General features: G+C 41.1%; 1 protein-coding gene across 2 annotated transcripts in view; it reads right to left on the minus strand.

Annotated features, from left to right (window-relative positions):
* Positions 1-14,029, minus strand: part of cdk14 (cyclin-dependent kinase 14) — a 147,792-nt gene that overhangs the window by 61,258 nt on the left and 72,505 nt on the right. For both annotated transcript variants that reach the window (XM_034609818.1, XM_034609819.1), the window contains 2 exons: positions 5,331-5,451; positions 1,598-1,691 (listed from right to left, as the gene is read on the minus strand). In XM_034609818.1, the coding sequence (XP_034465709.1) occupies positions 1,598-1,691; positions 5,331-5,451 (215 nt within the window). The remainder of the gene's footprint in view (positions 1-1,597; positions 1,692-5,330; positions 5,452-14,029) is intronic.

Consider the following 14,029-nt stretch of genomic DNA (forward strand, 5'->3'; position numbering starts at 1 on the left):
ATTACTTATTGGAAACTGTCCTGTATTGTTCATCAGTCAAGTGCCTCCAAAATTGTTCCAGCCATCTTCCTCTGGGATTTTGCTCCACGGTGACTCAGTACCATCGTGGTAGCTGTGCTGCAAACCCAGAGTTTCCTCCCACTGAAGAGACATTCCCGAGAACATGGCTACTTTGTGACGTGGTGTGACATCCTGCTGCAAACAGACTGTGGCCACAGATGGATAAACCTGCAGTGCCTATACGTACACTGTAGAATTCAAATGAGTCTTGACTTATATTAATGGGCATAATTTGTGTGACGAAAACACATCATTAGACTCCAGCATGGACCTCAGGGACGAGGCAGGATGGAGGGAATGATTCATGCTGTTTTTATCACATCCTAACCCTGGCATTAGTGGGTGATGTGAAGAGGAACCAAGATTCACAGTCCAGGTGAGATTTGAACATCCCACAGAAAATATTTGAGCCCAATTAACCTGTATGTTATTACATTTTTTTTAGTACTGCACTTTTACACAAGTATAACAAAAATATTGTATTGAACAGTTAATTCAAATGATAACATATATTGAGAGCCTGCTTATTCATATAATTTAAGTTTTGGGTGCCAGCTAAACATATATGAATCGATTACTCAATAATTTGAACCTTATTTTCTTTTCAGCAAGTAACATGGCAGCTCTGTCATGTCGCACATAACCTCACTGCGATGTTCTGTGAGAAATAAGGGAGAAGGAAGGCAGAGGCACATCCTGTTCCTACATCACCACAGTGGGGCTCTGAGCTCCACACTACTTCTGAACCAGCTCACACGCTGGCACCACTTCCTCTGTGATCAACACTTCTGCTGACAGATTTGCCCGCAGAAGGAGGATAGAAGACGTAGGAAGGTTTTATCCATTACAATTTATTCATGTTGAGTATATTAGGGAGCAAATTATTTCCTATATATCAGCGGATACATATATTAAAAAGAAAATGGCAATGATTCCTAAAATGACGCTATTAAAAGCTTTCCGACAAAGACGTGTAATTGAGGATTGATATTCACAGTTTAACCATGAACTTCATTATAAATAACGTTTAATAAAAAAACACAAATACAACCAAAGTAGCCAAAGTAAAATAAAAATTCTCCCTTGCATTCTGAGGCAAAACCTTTGACCCTCAATACTAATTGAGTACTGATGAAAACATCATCGTGTAAATGCTCATTTAGAATGAAAAACTGCTGAATATTGGAAGTTGGCATTTCTTAGTACTCAGCAAACAAGGTGGTTTGCTCTTTTTCAGGTTGGAGCAGCAGCCTCTGGAAATGTCTGTGCAGGTCCCTGGGTTGCATTGTGTCAATGTCAGTCGGTCCAATCCTGGTTCCATTTGTAACCAGGGATAATAAGGGCATGTTTCATCTTTATGGTATCTTTAGTGAAATGTATTTCAGTTAATGCTCAGCCTTGTTGGACTGAAAGACAGGAGGCCCTGCAGTGCTGATGCAAGCTGCAGAGTGTGATGTTTTCTGAGACGCCTGTAGCAGAACACATACTCATTCATACACATCACACACACTTAGGCATGGCAACATCAGTGACTCACCAAGAATATCCTTTCCAGCTGGTCCTGGATGTCCTTCATCCCCGGAAAGGCAGCCACTCCTTGGATCATCTCAATGAAAATGCAGCCCACTCCCCTAAAAGACAGAGGGACACATAATGAGACCTCCTGTTTCACACAGGCTCAGCTGAAGCATTCCAATCATTCATCTCCATAATAAACAGGTGGTTTCTTAAATTTGTTCTGATATATGATTCGGATTTCCAGCAGCAAATGCAATAGTATCATCATTACAATAATTATTATATAAAACTGAAATTTAGTAAAGACTGGTTTGTTCTTCATATTTGTTTGATTCTTGTTCCTAAAGTCTGGACTGAATTGGGAAAGAAAGCTTTTAGGTTGATGGCAGCATATGGAATAAGTTACAGACTGATTTTCAGCTTCAAAACCTGGCAACAAGTTCAAAGCTCTGGTAAAAATCTCTTGTATATGATTGTTATATGATCGAGTTTAAATTGTATTAATCCGTGTTTGTCTGTTTAATCTCAGTGGGACTAACCTGGTTAATACACAAATAAATACATAAATAATACAGACTAAGAAAGTGGAAAATGTATACTGTATGTATACAGTTTGTCTGTGTGGGTGTTCCTATACTTATACCTTTGTGAGGACCATTTTAAGCATAGACCCTACAGAGTGAGGACATTTTTGGAAAGTGAGGACATTTTGGCCGGTCCTCACTTCTTTAAAGGGATGTTTGAGAGTTAAGAATGGTTTTAGGGTTAGAATAGGGTTTAGGTTAGGGTTAGGCACTTAGTTTGGATGGTTAGGGTAAGGCGCTAGGGAATGCATTATGCCAATGAGTGTCCTCACTCCCAAGATAGAAGTACAAACGTGTGTGTGTGTTGTCAGAGCTCATTCATGCTGTTGTTTCCTCCCTGACTTTCCTTTCCTGCTCAGTGCACACTCTGAGGTCAAACACTAGACATGTGACAGGGAGGGTGAGAGAGAGATCACCAGAAATACATTTTACAAAATACTTCCCCCTGCACTCTGCCCATGTGAGAACTACTGAAGCCTGCAGTGAATGAAAGCGCTCCCTCCATCTCCAACACCCAGCTGTAACCTCAGCTTCCATATTTCTCCTGGAACATACTGAGCAGCTCTGTTTGCTGAAGTGTGAATGTGAGGGTGAACAAAGGTCATTTTTCATACAGGTTTAGATATTTCTACCAATTCACTCTTATAGTATATCACTCATATGTTCAAACATACTATACGACATAAAGTAGATGATGAAGTTACAACCTGACAACAGTAACAAGATGAAAATCCAATTAGCCAAAGTTTGAAGTCGATCAGTTGAGAAAACAAAAAGACACACAGACAGGCAGGCAGACACAGCTTTCACTATTCATTAGCAGGATATTACTAATATAATTGTCCTATTTCTAATTCAGTTCACGTTGCTCAATGCGTTTATTATCCTGGACACACAGTGTGTGTTTTAACCCTGCTGTTATAGTAATGATACAGTGTCAGAGGGGCTGGGACTGTAAGTTCTCAGTAAACCAGTCTGTCACTGGTTAAGATTTAGCACACAGTAAATTAGCCTCAGTAAATACAGACCGGTTTGCTCACAGACAGATAATGAACCCTCCTGCTGGCAGCAGGGTTTACTGAGAGGAGATCTGTGACAGGACTGGAAAGCCTCTGCACAGACAAATAGCACAAACAGAGAGATTCACACTGCAAAACACCCAGTCTCTACAAGTGAAGATGTATCCTGGTCATGCATAGAGACTTATGACTGATTACTTGGGACAATGCAGAAAAAAAGAGACCTAATTCCATCATAACTTGCCTTTGTCTTTTCCAAACGTTTGCTCTCTGTCAAGCTCATCTACAAATTCTACTTGTTCTTCATATTCTGACACTATCATCAGGATCATTAGCTCATGCTGCTGGGTGCACTGGTAAATGATGCTTGTGAAATGTGTTATTAATCTTCTGTGTCCCTCCCTCCCTCATTATCTGTGATGAGACAATCTGAATGATTGCTCTGCAGGCGCAGCAGAGAGAAAGGATAGAGCATCTCTACAATGTATATTTGGTTTATTTTCAAAAGAATTTCATAAAAAGACCAAAACCAAAAATGAATGTTTTCTACTAACAGATACTTGTGTGTGTATCCAAAGCCAGATGTATTATTATGATATTCCGCTGACACAGAGCTCCATTATTGGCCGACAAACCCAGCGAACTCAGCCACACAGTTGCACTGGGTGACACGTTCCATGAAGGGAGAACTACCAGCATCCAAACTACTACACTTGTCATTCAGTCGGTTTGAAATGAGACTGAACATTCACACAGTTTCTATTTTTTCTCACAATCTTACAACATAAGTCAAACACTGCTCCGGCCTGTGGTTATACGGTCGATGCTAACTACATTTTCAACAGCAAGTCCCAATGACTGACCTACTTAACAAACATTGAAACTGTTGGCAAGACTTAGATTTTAACTCTGAGATGATAACATTAAATAAAGAAATAAAATCAAGGATGCAATCCTGTGATTAAACATTTAGTAATGTGGTGGTTAGAGCCTAAAATATTACTAATAAATGAGAAAAATACAGCCTCTGTGCTGCACAGCCCCGTAAACTAAAATAAACTGTCCCGAAAAACTTTTCTGATTGAAATACGTGCAGAATGTCAAACAAACAAATATTGCATCCAGATACACAAATTCCAGGAACTTCCAAGAGACTGCGTTGTAGTGTGAAATCTGGTGGCAGCGAATATCGTTTATATAACCTTTACAGTTGGAGATGTTTTGCAGAGCAGCCTACCATAACTAAACAAGTACATTCAACTGAGCACGATCACACTTGACTGACTTTAGTGAAGCTGCTGTTCGATCATGTGCTTCAGAAGGTCAGCAGTCTCCTCACCTGTCTTCCATCATATCCTCCCTCCCTCTTCTCAAAGCAGTAAAACAGATCTGCACAATCTCTTAGTCCTTTAGTCGTCTGTCTCATCAGACTTCTTCCTTAGTGACCAGTTGTGTGTGAGTACACGTCACAGGGTGGCTCTCAGTGGGATGGAACAACACCTTGTGGATTTTTCCACCTCAACTCAGTACAACAATGACATGATCTAGAAATAATGTTCTGACTGTTACAGCATCAGGACCCCCCCCCCCCCTGTTTTGTCTTCCACCATTATATACAGTTATTGACACACATATACATTTTTGTTCTGCCAGCCACATGTCAGTTTTTTCTAGCCAGTGCCTGATCCAACATTCACCCATCGGAAATATTTGTAAGTTCTGGTTCTTAAGGAACTTACGGTTTGTCTCCATACGTCACAATAGCTTTGACGCTTCGTGGTTTCATTTGAAAGCTGTATATACAAAACATGTTACCTCGATATCTGTTTCCTCTTACAGCATAGCAGTACTCCACTCCAAATTTAAGTTCACCCCCTTCAGACACCATGGTTACTTTTCACCAAATCTTGCTAACAGGCTTACCATTTGCATAATTAGGAGAAAACAGGCCCAGGTCTGGGTGAGATGCAGATAAGTGGGTTTTAATAAGTTTTTTTCCACCTCAGGATTTGTTCTGCATTCCCCCTTGAACAGACAGATCTAAATCTTAACGGGAAGATCTAAATGAGTCAAGGATTTATTACACAAAGAGTGATGAGTATAATGAGTGTATGAGGGGATCTCTGGATTAGAGGTGAGGAGTACCCACCACATGTCCAGGCAGGTGGAGTAGTCTGTGGATCCCAGCAGGACATCTGGAGGCCGGTACCACAGGGTCACAACCTCGTTGGAGTACGTGTGGCTGGGGACCGACTTGGCTCTGGCCAGGCCTAGGAGAGCACAACAGCATAGAATGAGAAGGCGTGATCACTGAATGACCTCCCTGAGAGAAGAAAGCTGGAGAGAGCTATGGTCCTGGTATCATCTACTTTGTCTCCAGGACCACAGGACTTTCCAGTTTTCACTTCTGATGATGACACACACAAACACAGACTAACAAAGTGAAAACAATACGACACACCACAATGCCACGCCTGGTAAAAACAATCAAACTTCCGATGAATCCTGTAAAATACAAAGACTATTTATAGAACCATGCCTTTGTATGCTTCCACCAACCAGTTGAGCTGCAGTTTCCCACAAAATGTGAGTGTCACAGTGAAGTTGACCTTTGACCTCATGGATATGAAATATCATCACTTTAAAATTGTTTCCTATGCCATCATCAGCAAAGTGGATCACTGACCTCCAGCACAAATACTGAACATTTGCAGTGACTGGTCCAGATGAGCCACTGTGGATACTGGTGGTTTGTATGGTACTGGTGTTGCAGCTGAGCAGTTTTACTTGTTGTCATTCAGCAGACCGCACATCCTGCAGTGATCTTTTTCAAATTAAAATCGTTCCATATTCCTTTAATGCTATTTTTTCCCCTTTATTTGTTCTGTCAAAACCTGATCATTTACATGATTTAGATTGACTGCTACTTAAGTCCCATATTGCAGTTCAATGAACAAAAGATGAAAGAATGAGCATGCTTTTTCTTCACACAGGCACTGATGGAAGAACCTAAAAATAGAGCCCTCTTTTCTGATGATTGAACTGAGATCTGTTGAATTATAAAACACTCAACACTAAAATTCCTAATATTTTCACCTGTATATTACATTGCTAATCTGTAAGCAGCAATTTTAGCCCTCAGGTGGCGCTAAAGGAAAGGTCTTGACACAACTACTATGAATATCAACTGCAAATGTCATCGATTTAATCACTTGTGTCACCTGAGAGAATCAGTGGAGCAGAGGTTGTGTAATTCCCAGATATTTAAGGTTTCAGGATAAGGGCACCAATCCACAGCTGATGATGGAAGGTTTGATGTTTGCTTGACGAAAAGCTTAATGGTCTGAATATATTCTTGTTAAATATCTAAATCTTGTAATCTCTATAATCCAATGTGTACATGTTGAAGGCATCATATTCATATCTACTTTTTGCTGTCCTGTCTTTGAACTGGCTTCTGTTCATTGAACTGCGACCATTCTGTTGTTGCTTTTCCAAATGCAAAACTTGTTAGAAGATCTTTAACTTGAAAAGGTGAACCCAACGGACAAAAAAAACGTATTTTCCATCCAAAACGATCAGATCTAATTCTTTAGTATTTTGAACTTTTGGCTTTTTTTTCTGGCCAACACTCTGGTAGGATTGTGTGTGTTTTTCCTGTCCTCTCTGCTCTGCCCCCTGTTAGTGTGTGCTGCTGGCTGGGCCTGACTCCAGGTTCCTGCTCCTCCAACCTGCTCCGCCATGCACCTGATCCTCATTCAAGAACATCCACCCACTCACCCATTCAACACATGCGCCCACACTTTAGTTTGGTTGGTCTTGTTGTTCACTGTCACATTTGTATTTTTGTAAATAACTCTTTCTCGATTTTCATCCACCTCCTGTTTGCCTACTGTGTTCTTCACAAATAGTCTTTCTGTGAATCCTAACACATTTGCCATTTTTATACTAGTCTGTGGTTAATCCTTGGTGATACGACAGCTGGATACATCTCTCTTTGGGAAATACACAAAGTTGCTGAATTTCAAAACCTTCTCCAGGGTTTTTATAAATGCACAAGCTTTCCCAGGTTATTCTAACCCCATTCTAGCATTTATTTCTGCAGCAACACAAAGGCAGGTTAGTTAAGTATCTGGTGCCTCCCATGGCAGCTAATTGTAGAGCAGAGTGCAGATGCAGCAAGGTTTAATGAGGCTGATGGCATTACCTCTTTGGCTCTTCCCAAGTGGTCAGAGAGGCTTAATTAAAGCATTTAGCTTGGTAAAGAAAAAGTACTTCCTGCCCTGCTGCTAGTCCCCTGTGTGTGGGAGGAAGAGGAGCACAGGGGGGAACAAATGAGATGAGGGAAGGGGTATTTAACATTTCCTTGTGTTTGAACACCCACGGGAGAAAAAGGGGTTTCAGACAGAATTCATCAAGGCCAAGCCCTGTAATTTCCACACACAGAATAGACACCATCAATACACTCACACTGAGAGGTTATCATTTCCATTGCAGGAGTTCTGTGTGTGTATGCAGGGGGGTGTGTGTGAGTTGAGACAACATGTACTCATCATAAAACAAGGTTCACTAGTAGGAGGCTGGCTTGTTTGTAATATGGACAAGTTTATTCCAGAGTAAAAGGGAACAAAGCAAAATCTGTGTGAAATTACACATCATGACAAATATTATGGTTGTAGGTTAGAGGAGGTCAATGTGCAACAAACGTCAGTGTTGATCACTGACAGAGATCATATCCAAATTTGAAACACAACATTAAAAAAACTAAACTAAATTTGTTATGTTGTTTGGTAGTGATTTGAATAAGTAACCGTATGGGTTTTGTTATGGTTATTACACTCACCTTGTGTCAAAGTAAACTAACAGGTCATATATCGTTATGAAACTATTTAACACATTGCACTAGTGTTCCAATATTTGTGTCGTTGTAGTATTTGTATTTGTACTTTCATTGTACTGGCATGCAGGTACAGCATGGCTAATGCTAACAGCAGTTCAGACGCAGCGTGGATATGCATATCAGGGATACTTGAGGGGCTTTCATGAATAAATCGGTACAGATGCAGATACAGGATCAAATATCTGCAACAAATTCAAAATGATACATTGAGTTGAAGCATCTGACCAGTCTTATCTATATTATCATTGTCAATAGCTTTCTCTTTTTAAGTGTGAACTTGCACAACACTGCCTATGACCATGATTTACGTAAAGAAACAATGTAAGCCAGATAGATATAGTGGTTCAAATACTGATTCTTTCGTACTAAGAAGCAGAGCTTGTTCTGGTGTCTTTCATGTGCTTTGACATTTGGATCACCTTGTTGTTCGCTAGGTAAGTTAGCAGGAAAGGGACAGTGGTGTGGACGCTACTACTGACCTTCCCCCTCAAAACCCCACAAGTCCAAAGAGCACTACTTCAAAGACCTGACCTATGGATTCATGCACGCACACATACAGACACACACACACTGCTCACGGGTCTCTTGTTTTTCACTATCATCAATATCTCACACAAAAACACGGGTAACAAAATATACTTCACAGTGGAAGAGGTGGGCTGGAAACTGGAGTAAGACAGGATGAACAGGGATAGAGAGAAGGACTAAAATAGTCTCTTTCCTCAGGGGAACCAGCCCAGTGTTCTTTTGAAGTTCATTTGGATTTTACCGGCAGTTTGTAGCTCCTGCCTGCTTCTCCTCCTCCTCTTCTACCAGGCAGCAGATTGGGAGCTAGACAGTTTGCTGCCAGCAGGTATTTAAATGTTGTTTGAAATCATTTCCCGGAGGGAAACGAAAACATATTCTGAACTAATTCTGACTCACTGCCACCCCTCCTAAACACATGTAGCACAAGGCACTATTTGTTGTAGTCACACGTTTGTAGACATGCGGGAAATCAGTGTGATTTCATTTGTAGGCCAAAGTAAAAATCAGACCTGAGAGCGACACTACAGGTTCACACCACAGACTGTATTTAAAGATGGACGACAAGACGGCTCCCCAATACTGATGCCAAAACTTGTTGATCACCATCTGGTGGCTGGCTCAAGTATATGTCATAGACCCTGCCTCTTCTATGTAAGTGGATAGGACATGGAACAAACTATCAAGTCAAAGTACACATCGAATTGAAGATGGTTTGGTAAGTTTGGTTTTAATTACTTATTTAATGCTATGAAAAATGTTTGACAGCGACTGACTCGTGATTGGTCGAGCGCCCCTTATCTGCATGACCTTGCTAATGTGGCTCGCTTCCCTAATCGCCACTGTGCAGACTCTGGCTTAAAATGACATCCGAGAGGTAAGATGGCAGCATTTCAAATCCAGGATATTTTGGCTTAAGGATAGGAGCAAGTCAAGTTATTCATCCATATGAACAGTTTATGGTTCAGACACTTTTGCTCTGACCTCGATTTACGAGACTCATACCCTCATATAAACCTTTTTTTGTGGGAAATACACTTTCTATTTTCTGAGTGAGCCTCACCACTGCTTCAAGCTGCACTGCTATTTCTCACTGGAATTCCATGTGCCATATCAATCTATCGAGGTAATGACGGGTGTCTGTGTAAAACTCATTAAAATGATTAAGTGTCAATGAATGCTGTGGATATGTAAATGAGAACCGTGTCTTTAGCGTAGCGCAGGTTGCCAGACAAAAAACAGCTTCAGCACGATACTCCTTCAAAACTTCAAATAACTGTTGACAGGCGCAGGCTAACAGTTTCCCCCTGTTTCCCGTCTTTATGCTAATCTAGGCTAAAACCACGTCATGACTACGGCTTTAAAGGAACCATGCAGACATGAGATATTGATCCTCTCAACCAACTTTTGTAAAGACAGTGAATAAGTGCTTTCCAAACTTTTGAATTACGTCATTAATATTCATGGACCAGTACCACATCCCACATTATATCAAAAAGTCTCAACTATACTTTTAAGTGTCCTTCACTTTCAAAGCCATTTCCATGTCTGAGTAGTTTCAAAGTCTGAAACATGTGTCTCCAGGCTGCATGCAGGCAAACCGCACCAGGCTCATTCTGAGACGCTATACACCTTGTGTTCCAGATGTAATGGGAATACGTCCCCGCAAATAAGACAAAATGCCTTGTTTTTACATCTACAAAACAATCGTTTTCTTACATTTTGTGTGTTATTATTTTTTCTCTCTTTTGTCAATTGTTTTGTTCTCATGAATTACCTCGTGGTCCAGATCAAACTGGCTACAAAGCTGTATTTGGCCTGGTGGCTGGACATTCCCCAGCTTCATCACCTGACCGACCAATCCAACTACTCACCTGTTTCCCTTTTTCAGTCAACTGAGCTTCCCTGTCCATTCTCCCACCTCTTCCCAGTTACCTCATTTATACTAGGAAGAAGTGAAAACCATACATTTCCACAACCTCGTTACCAGATCTATTTATGTCTCTGTGTCTGTGGCAGGAGGCTGGAGGTTCCCCAACCACTGGATCTAAGTTTACTGTTCAGACTCAAATACTCCCATTTACTTACCAGGAGTTTATATATATGACCAGGCACAATGGCTACATCCTTGCTCCATCTGAACAGGAGAGAAGAGCAACATGGCAGGAAAGCAATAGTTTGCCCTGTGGAGGTTTCCTTGCAACATCCACCATCAGGCTGCTCAGAGATCTGGGGATCTGTGGACAAGCCCTGTGCATGACCATAAAAGAAACATCACACACTGCAGAATGCTGCAGCCAATGGCTCTGGATCAGGAGTAAAGATCCCAACTGGGCCCCATGATGCTAGGGACATGCACCCAGGTCTGATCAACCTGTGGTGGGCCTGCCTTAGAAGAAGGTGTCTTGTGATTAAAAGGCCGAAACACCTGATGACGCTAAGGTACACAACTGAAGACTGTTGGTTACTAACATCCCATGACATCAACTGGCGGAAGGCATTAATCAGTGCGGTAGAACATACAAGGGATATTCTCCATCTTGTCCTATGTTCTAAAATGGGAAAGCGTTTAGTTTAAAAGGCGTAGAGGTAATGATGTCTGATCTACTGAGCAGCCACATGGCTTTCATAGTACTGTCAAACAAGCCAGTAGCCAGAGTTACCTTTAGCCTGAGCGTACCCTCAAGTTCGGCCCGGATCATTGATTACGAGGCCAAAACACTTGATAATGCTAAGGTGCTCAGGGAAGTTATGTCCCGTACATCTGCTGGTGGCCGCTAACACCTGCTAACATCTACTAATAGTTAGTAACTTAAATTGTGCAGAAAACTATCAAACTTACAAGGGATATTAACCATCTAGTCATATATTCTAAAATAAAATATAAAGGATATTGCATTTGGCTCACTGAAAATAAATGTGTGTGTGTGTGTTTACACCACCTGCCATAGTCCCAGCTCATTTCCCAAAACAGAGTGGCTGGTAATGAGCTCTGCATTATAGTTGCCTACATGAAACCAATCAGGTCATTACACACACACACACTATTTTCAGTCTGGTCTCAGGTTTGGACAGAAAAAACACAGACGCACACATTTGTAGCCTCTATTCATCTAATGGACTTCAAACGACCATCTGCAACTTCCAAAAATCCACACTCCACGAACACGCGCTCACACAGCTGAGCACCGGCCCACTCGCCCTGGTGCTACCGTGAGGCGCAGGGTGGAACAGCACACTGGGGAGAGGCGCGCAGTCTGCTGCAGATGCCGGACAAATTCCTCCAGCACCATTGTCACATTGCTTCACTCCTCACACATCATTATCCCAGCAGCTGTTACTTTACACCACAACCACGGCCCAGAAAATAAAACATACACATCTAAACACATTAGCTACTTTAGCTGTGATCATATACTGAACTACCGTTTACTTTCCTTTAATCCAACACCTATGTCCTAAATGGTTCATAACCTATAGATTCATAAACATATTACTCTTATTATCGTTGGTGTGCAAGAAATAGAACAGGGCGATTGGCTGGTTGGTCTGTGGAAGCCTTGAGCCCTCATTCTCTCTTCCACATCCTTTAAAAGCACATAAGCAGACAGACAGCCAACGGTCTTTCAAAACAAAAATGCCAAACCAGCTTGTTGGTTCTTGGTACAGAACACTGGGTTTTTTCTGTAAACCAAATCTAACCTTGACTTTAACATTTTACATCAGTTAAATGATGTACTTGCCACATATTTACAACTTCCCAAATACCTAAATTAATAACAAATCCTCGTGAGTTTAATAGAAAATGTAATTTGATTGCAATTACGTTCCCTTCAAAACATGCTTGCTGACGCCGGTGTCATCATGCTTTAAACCAATTTGTTGCATGTTGCAGCTCAACATGCTGAATGGTTCTTGCTGTCAGGTCCAATTAAAACAAACTGGATGCTTACAGACCATATGCCCACCCCCATATTCCCTATTACTGAGGCAAGATTGTCAATTTACCCCACACATCTATCTGTCAATCTTTCTCTAGTTATGGGTAATGTACTGACTACAACAATTAGATTGTGCATTTGATTGAGATGCTGTCCTGTGAAGGTACTGTGAAGGGAGGAGACCCTGAAACATGTTTCTTACCATATTACCGGAGCCCTGGGGATTCCAGCTACTATTACCAGTGGAACTGTGAAAAGTATTTGTTTAGAGTCCAAGGAGAGAAGCTGCAGGTGGTGTACAAATTCTATCCATTACTTAAATACCATTGTTGACACTGAAATTGACAATTATCTCAAAGCCATATTGACCTGGGGTCGACATTCCTTCCTTGTCATCTTTCAAGTCATCTGCATGTTTGTCTAAACAGTCAATGATCACATGCTAATGTTGAGCAGTGAAAAAGTTGACCATGTTCATCATTTAGTTTAAAACCTGTGGAGCCCCACACCTGTCAAACACGTTTGAGGTAGAGTGGCATGCCTTTTCCATTTTTATATAATTAAACAATCTATCAATTTTATTTATTTAGCACAAATTTAGCACCAAAAGATAACAGTAAAAATCTAATCAATGAATAAAAATTAAAAAAATGTTTTTAACGTCGATCATAGGAATTGAATAGGAGTGTGATTCTTGAATTAGCAAACACAGTGTTGTAGGTAATGTTAGTATGAAATGTCTGATCCACACCATGGTAGGCGTTTGTGTGCAGAGATAATGGTCCACACAGCTCCACTATACACAAACAATATAAATCATCCCCCACACGCTGCTTAAGTCAGCTAGCTGCAGCCTTGATATGAAACATGTGGTCACATTTAAGTCTCTTTATGTGTTGGTTGTTTGTGCAGCTCATTAAAAAGTGAGTAAACCCACAGAAGAACAGAGGGAACCATCTGGATCACCTCCGCAACCAGCAGCAGGGGTTTGGAACCCTCACCTCTTTGGCTGAAGAAAAATTTGCCATCCCGTTAAGTCAGCTAATGGTCGGCCTAACTACTATTCTGTAAACATAAAACTTAAAAAACATCTCTTAACAGTGGAGAATGGTCAGTAGTATCATTATAAGTGTGGACATGTTGCTGCTCCTCTCCTCTTTCCAAATATGTGCAGAAAATGTCATACAAATCTGAATATACATATTTGAAACACGCAAAACATTGGTAACGTGGACATTTTAAGGTCAAAGAGGTCATTTAAAGTAAATGCAACAAGAAGAAGAATCTGCCAACTAGAGGTGAACTCCCCCATGTTTTATATGGCCCCACTGGGTGCGTGGTATGGTATACTAGCTGAGCACGCTCACATAGGTCAGAGCAGCACCACTGTTCTTCCATACATCTCGTTTGATAAGAATCTTCTGGGAACTGCAGCTTGTGGTCGAACTGTCTCTTTCGCTTAGGAAGGTTCCTGACTAAGTG

This window comes from Hippoglossus hippoglossus, chromosome 16 (genome assembly GCF_009819705.1).
Source record: "Hippoglossus hippoglossus isolate fHipHip1 chromosome 16, fHipHip1.pri, whole genome shotgun sequence".
Classification (NCBI taxonomy): Eukaryota; Metazoa; Chordata; class Actinopteri; order Pleuronectiformes; family Pleuronectidae; genus Hippoglossus; species Hippoglossus hippoglossus.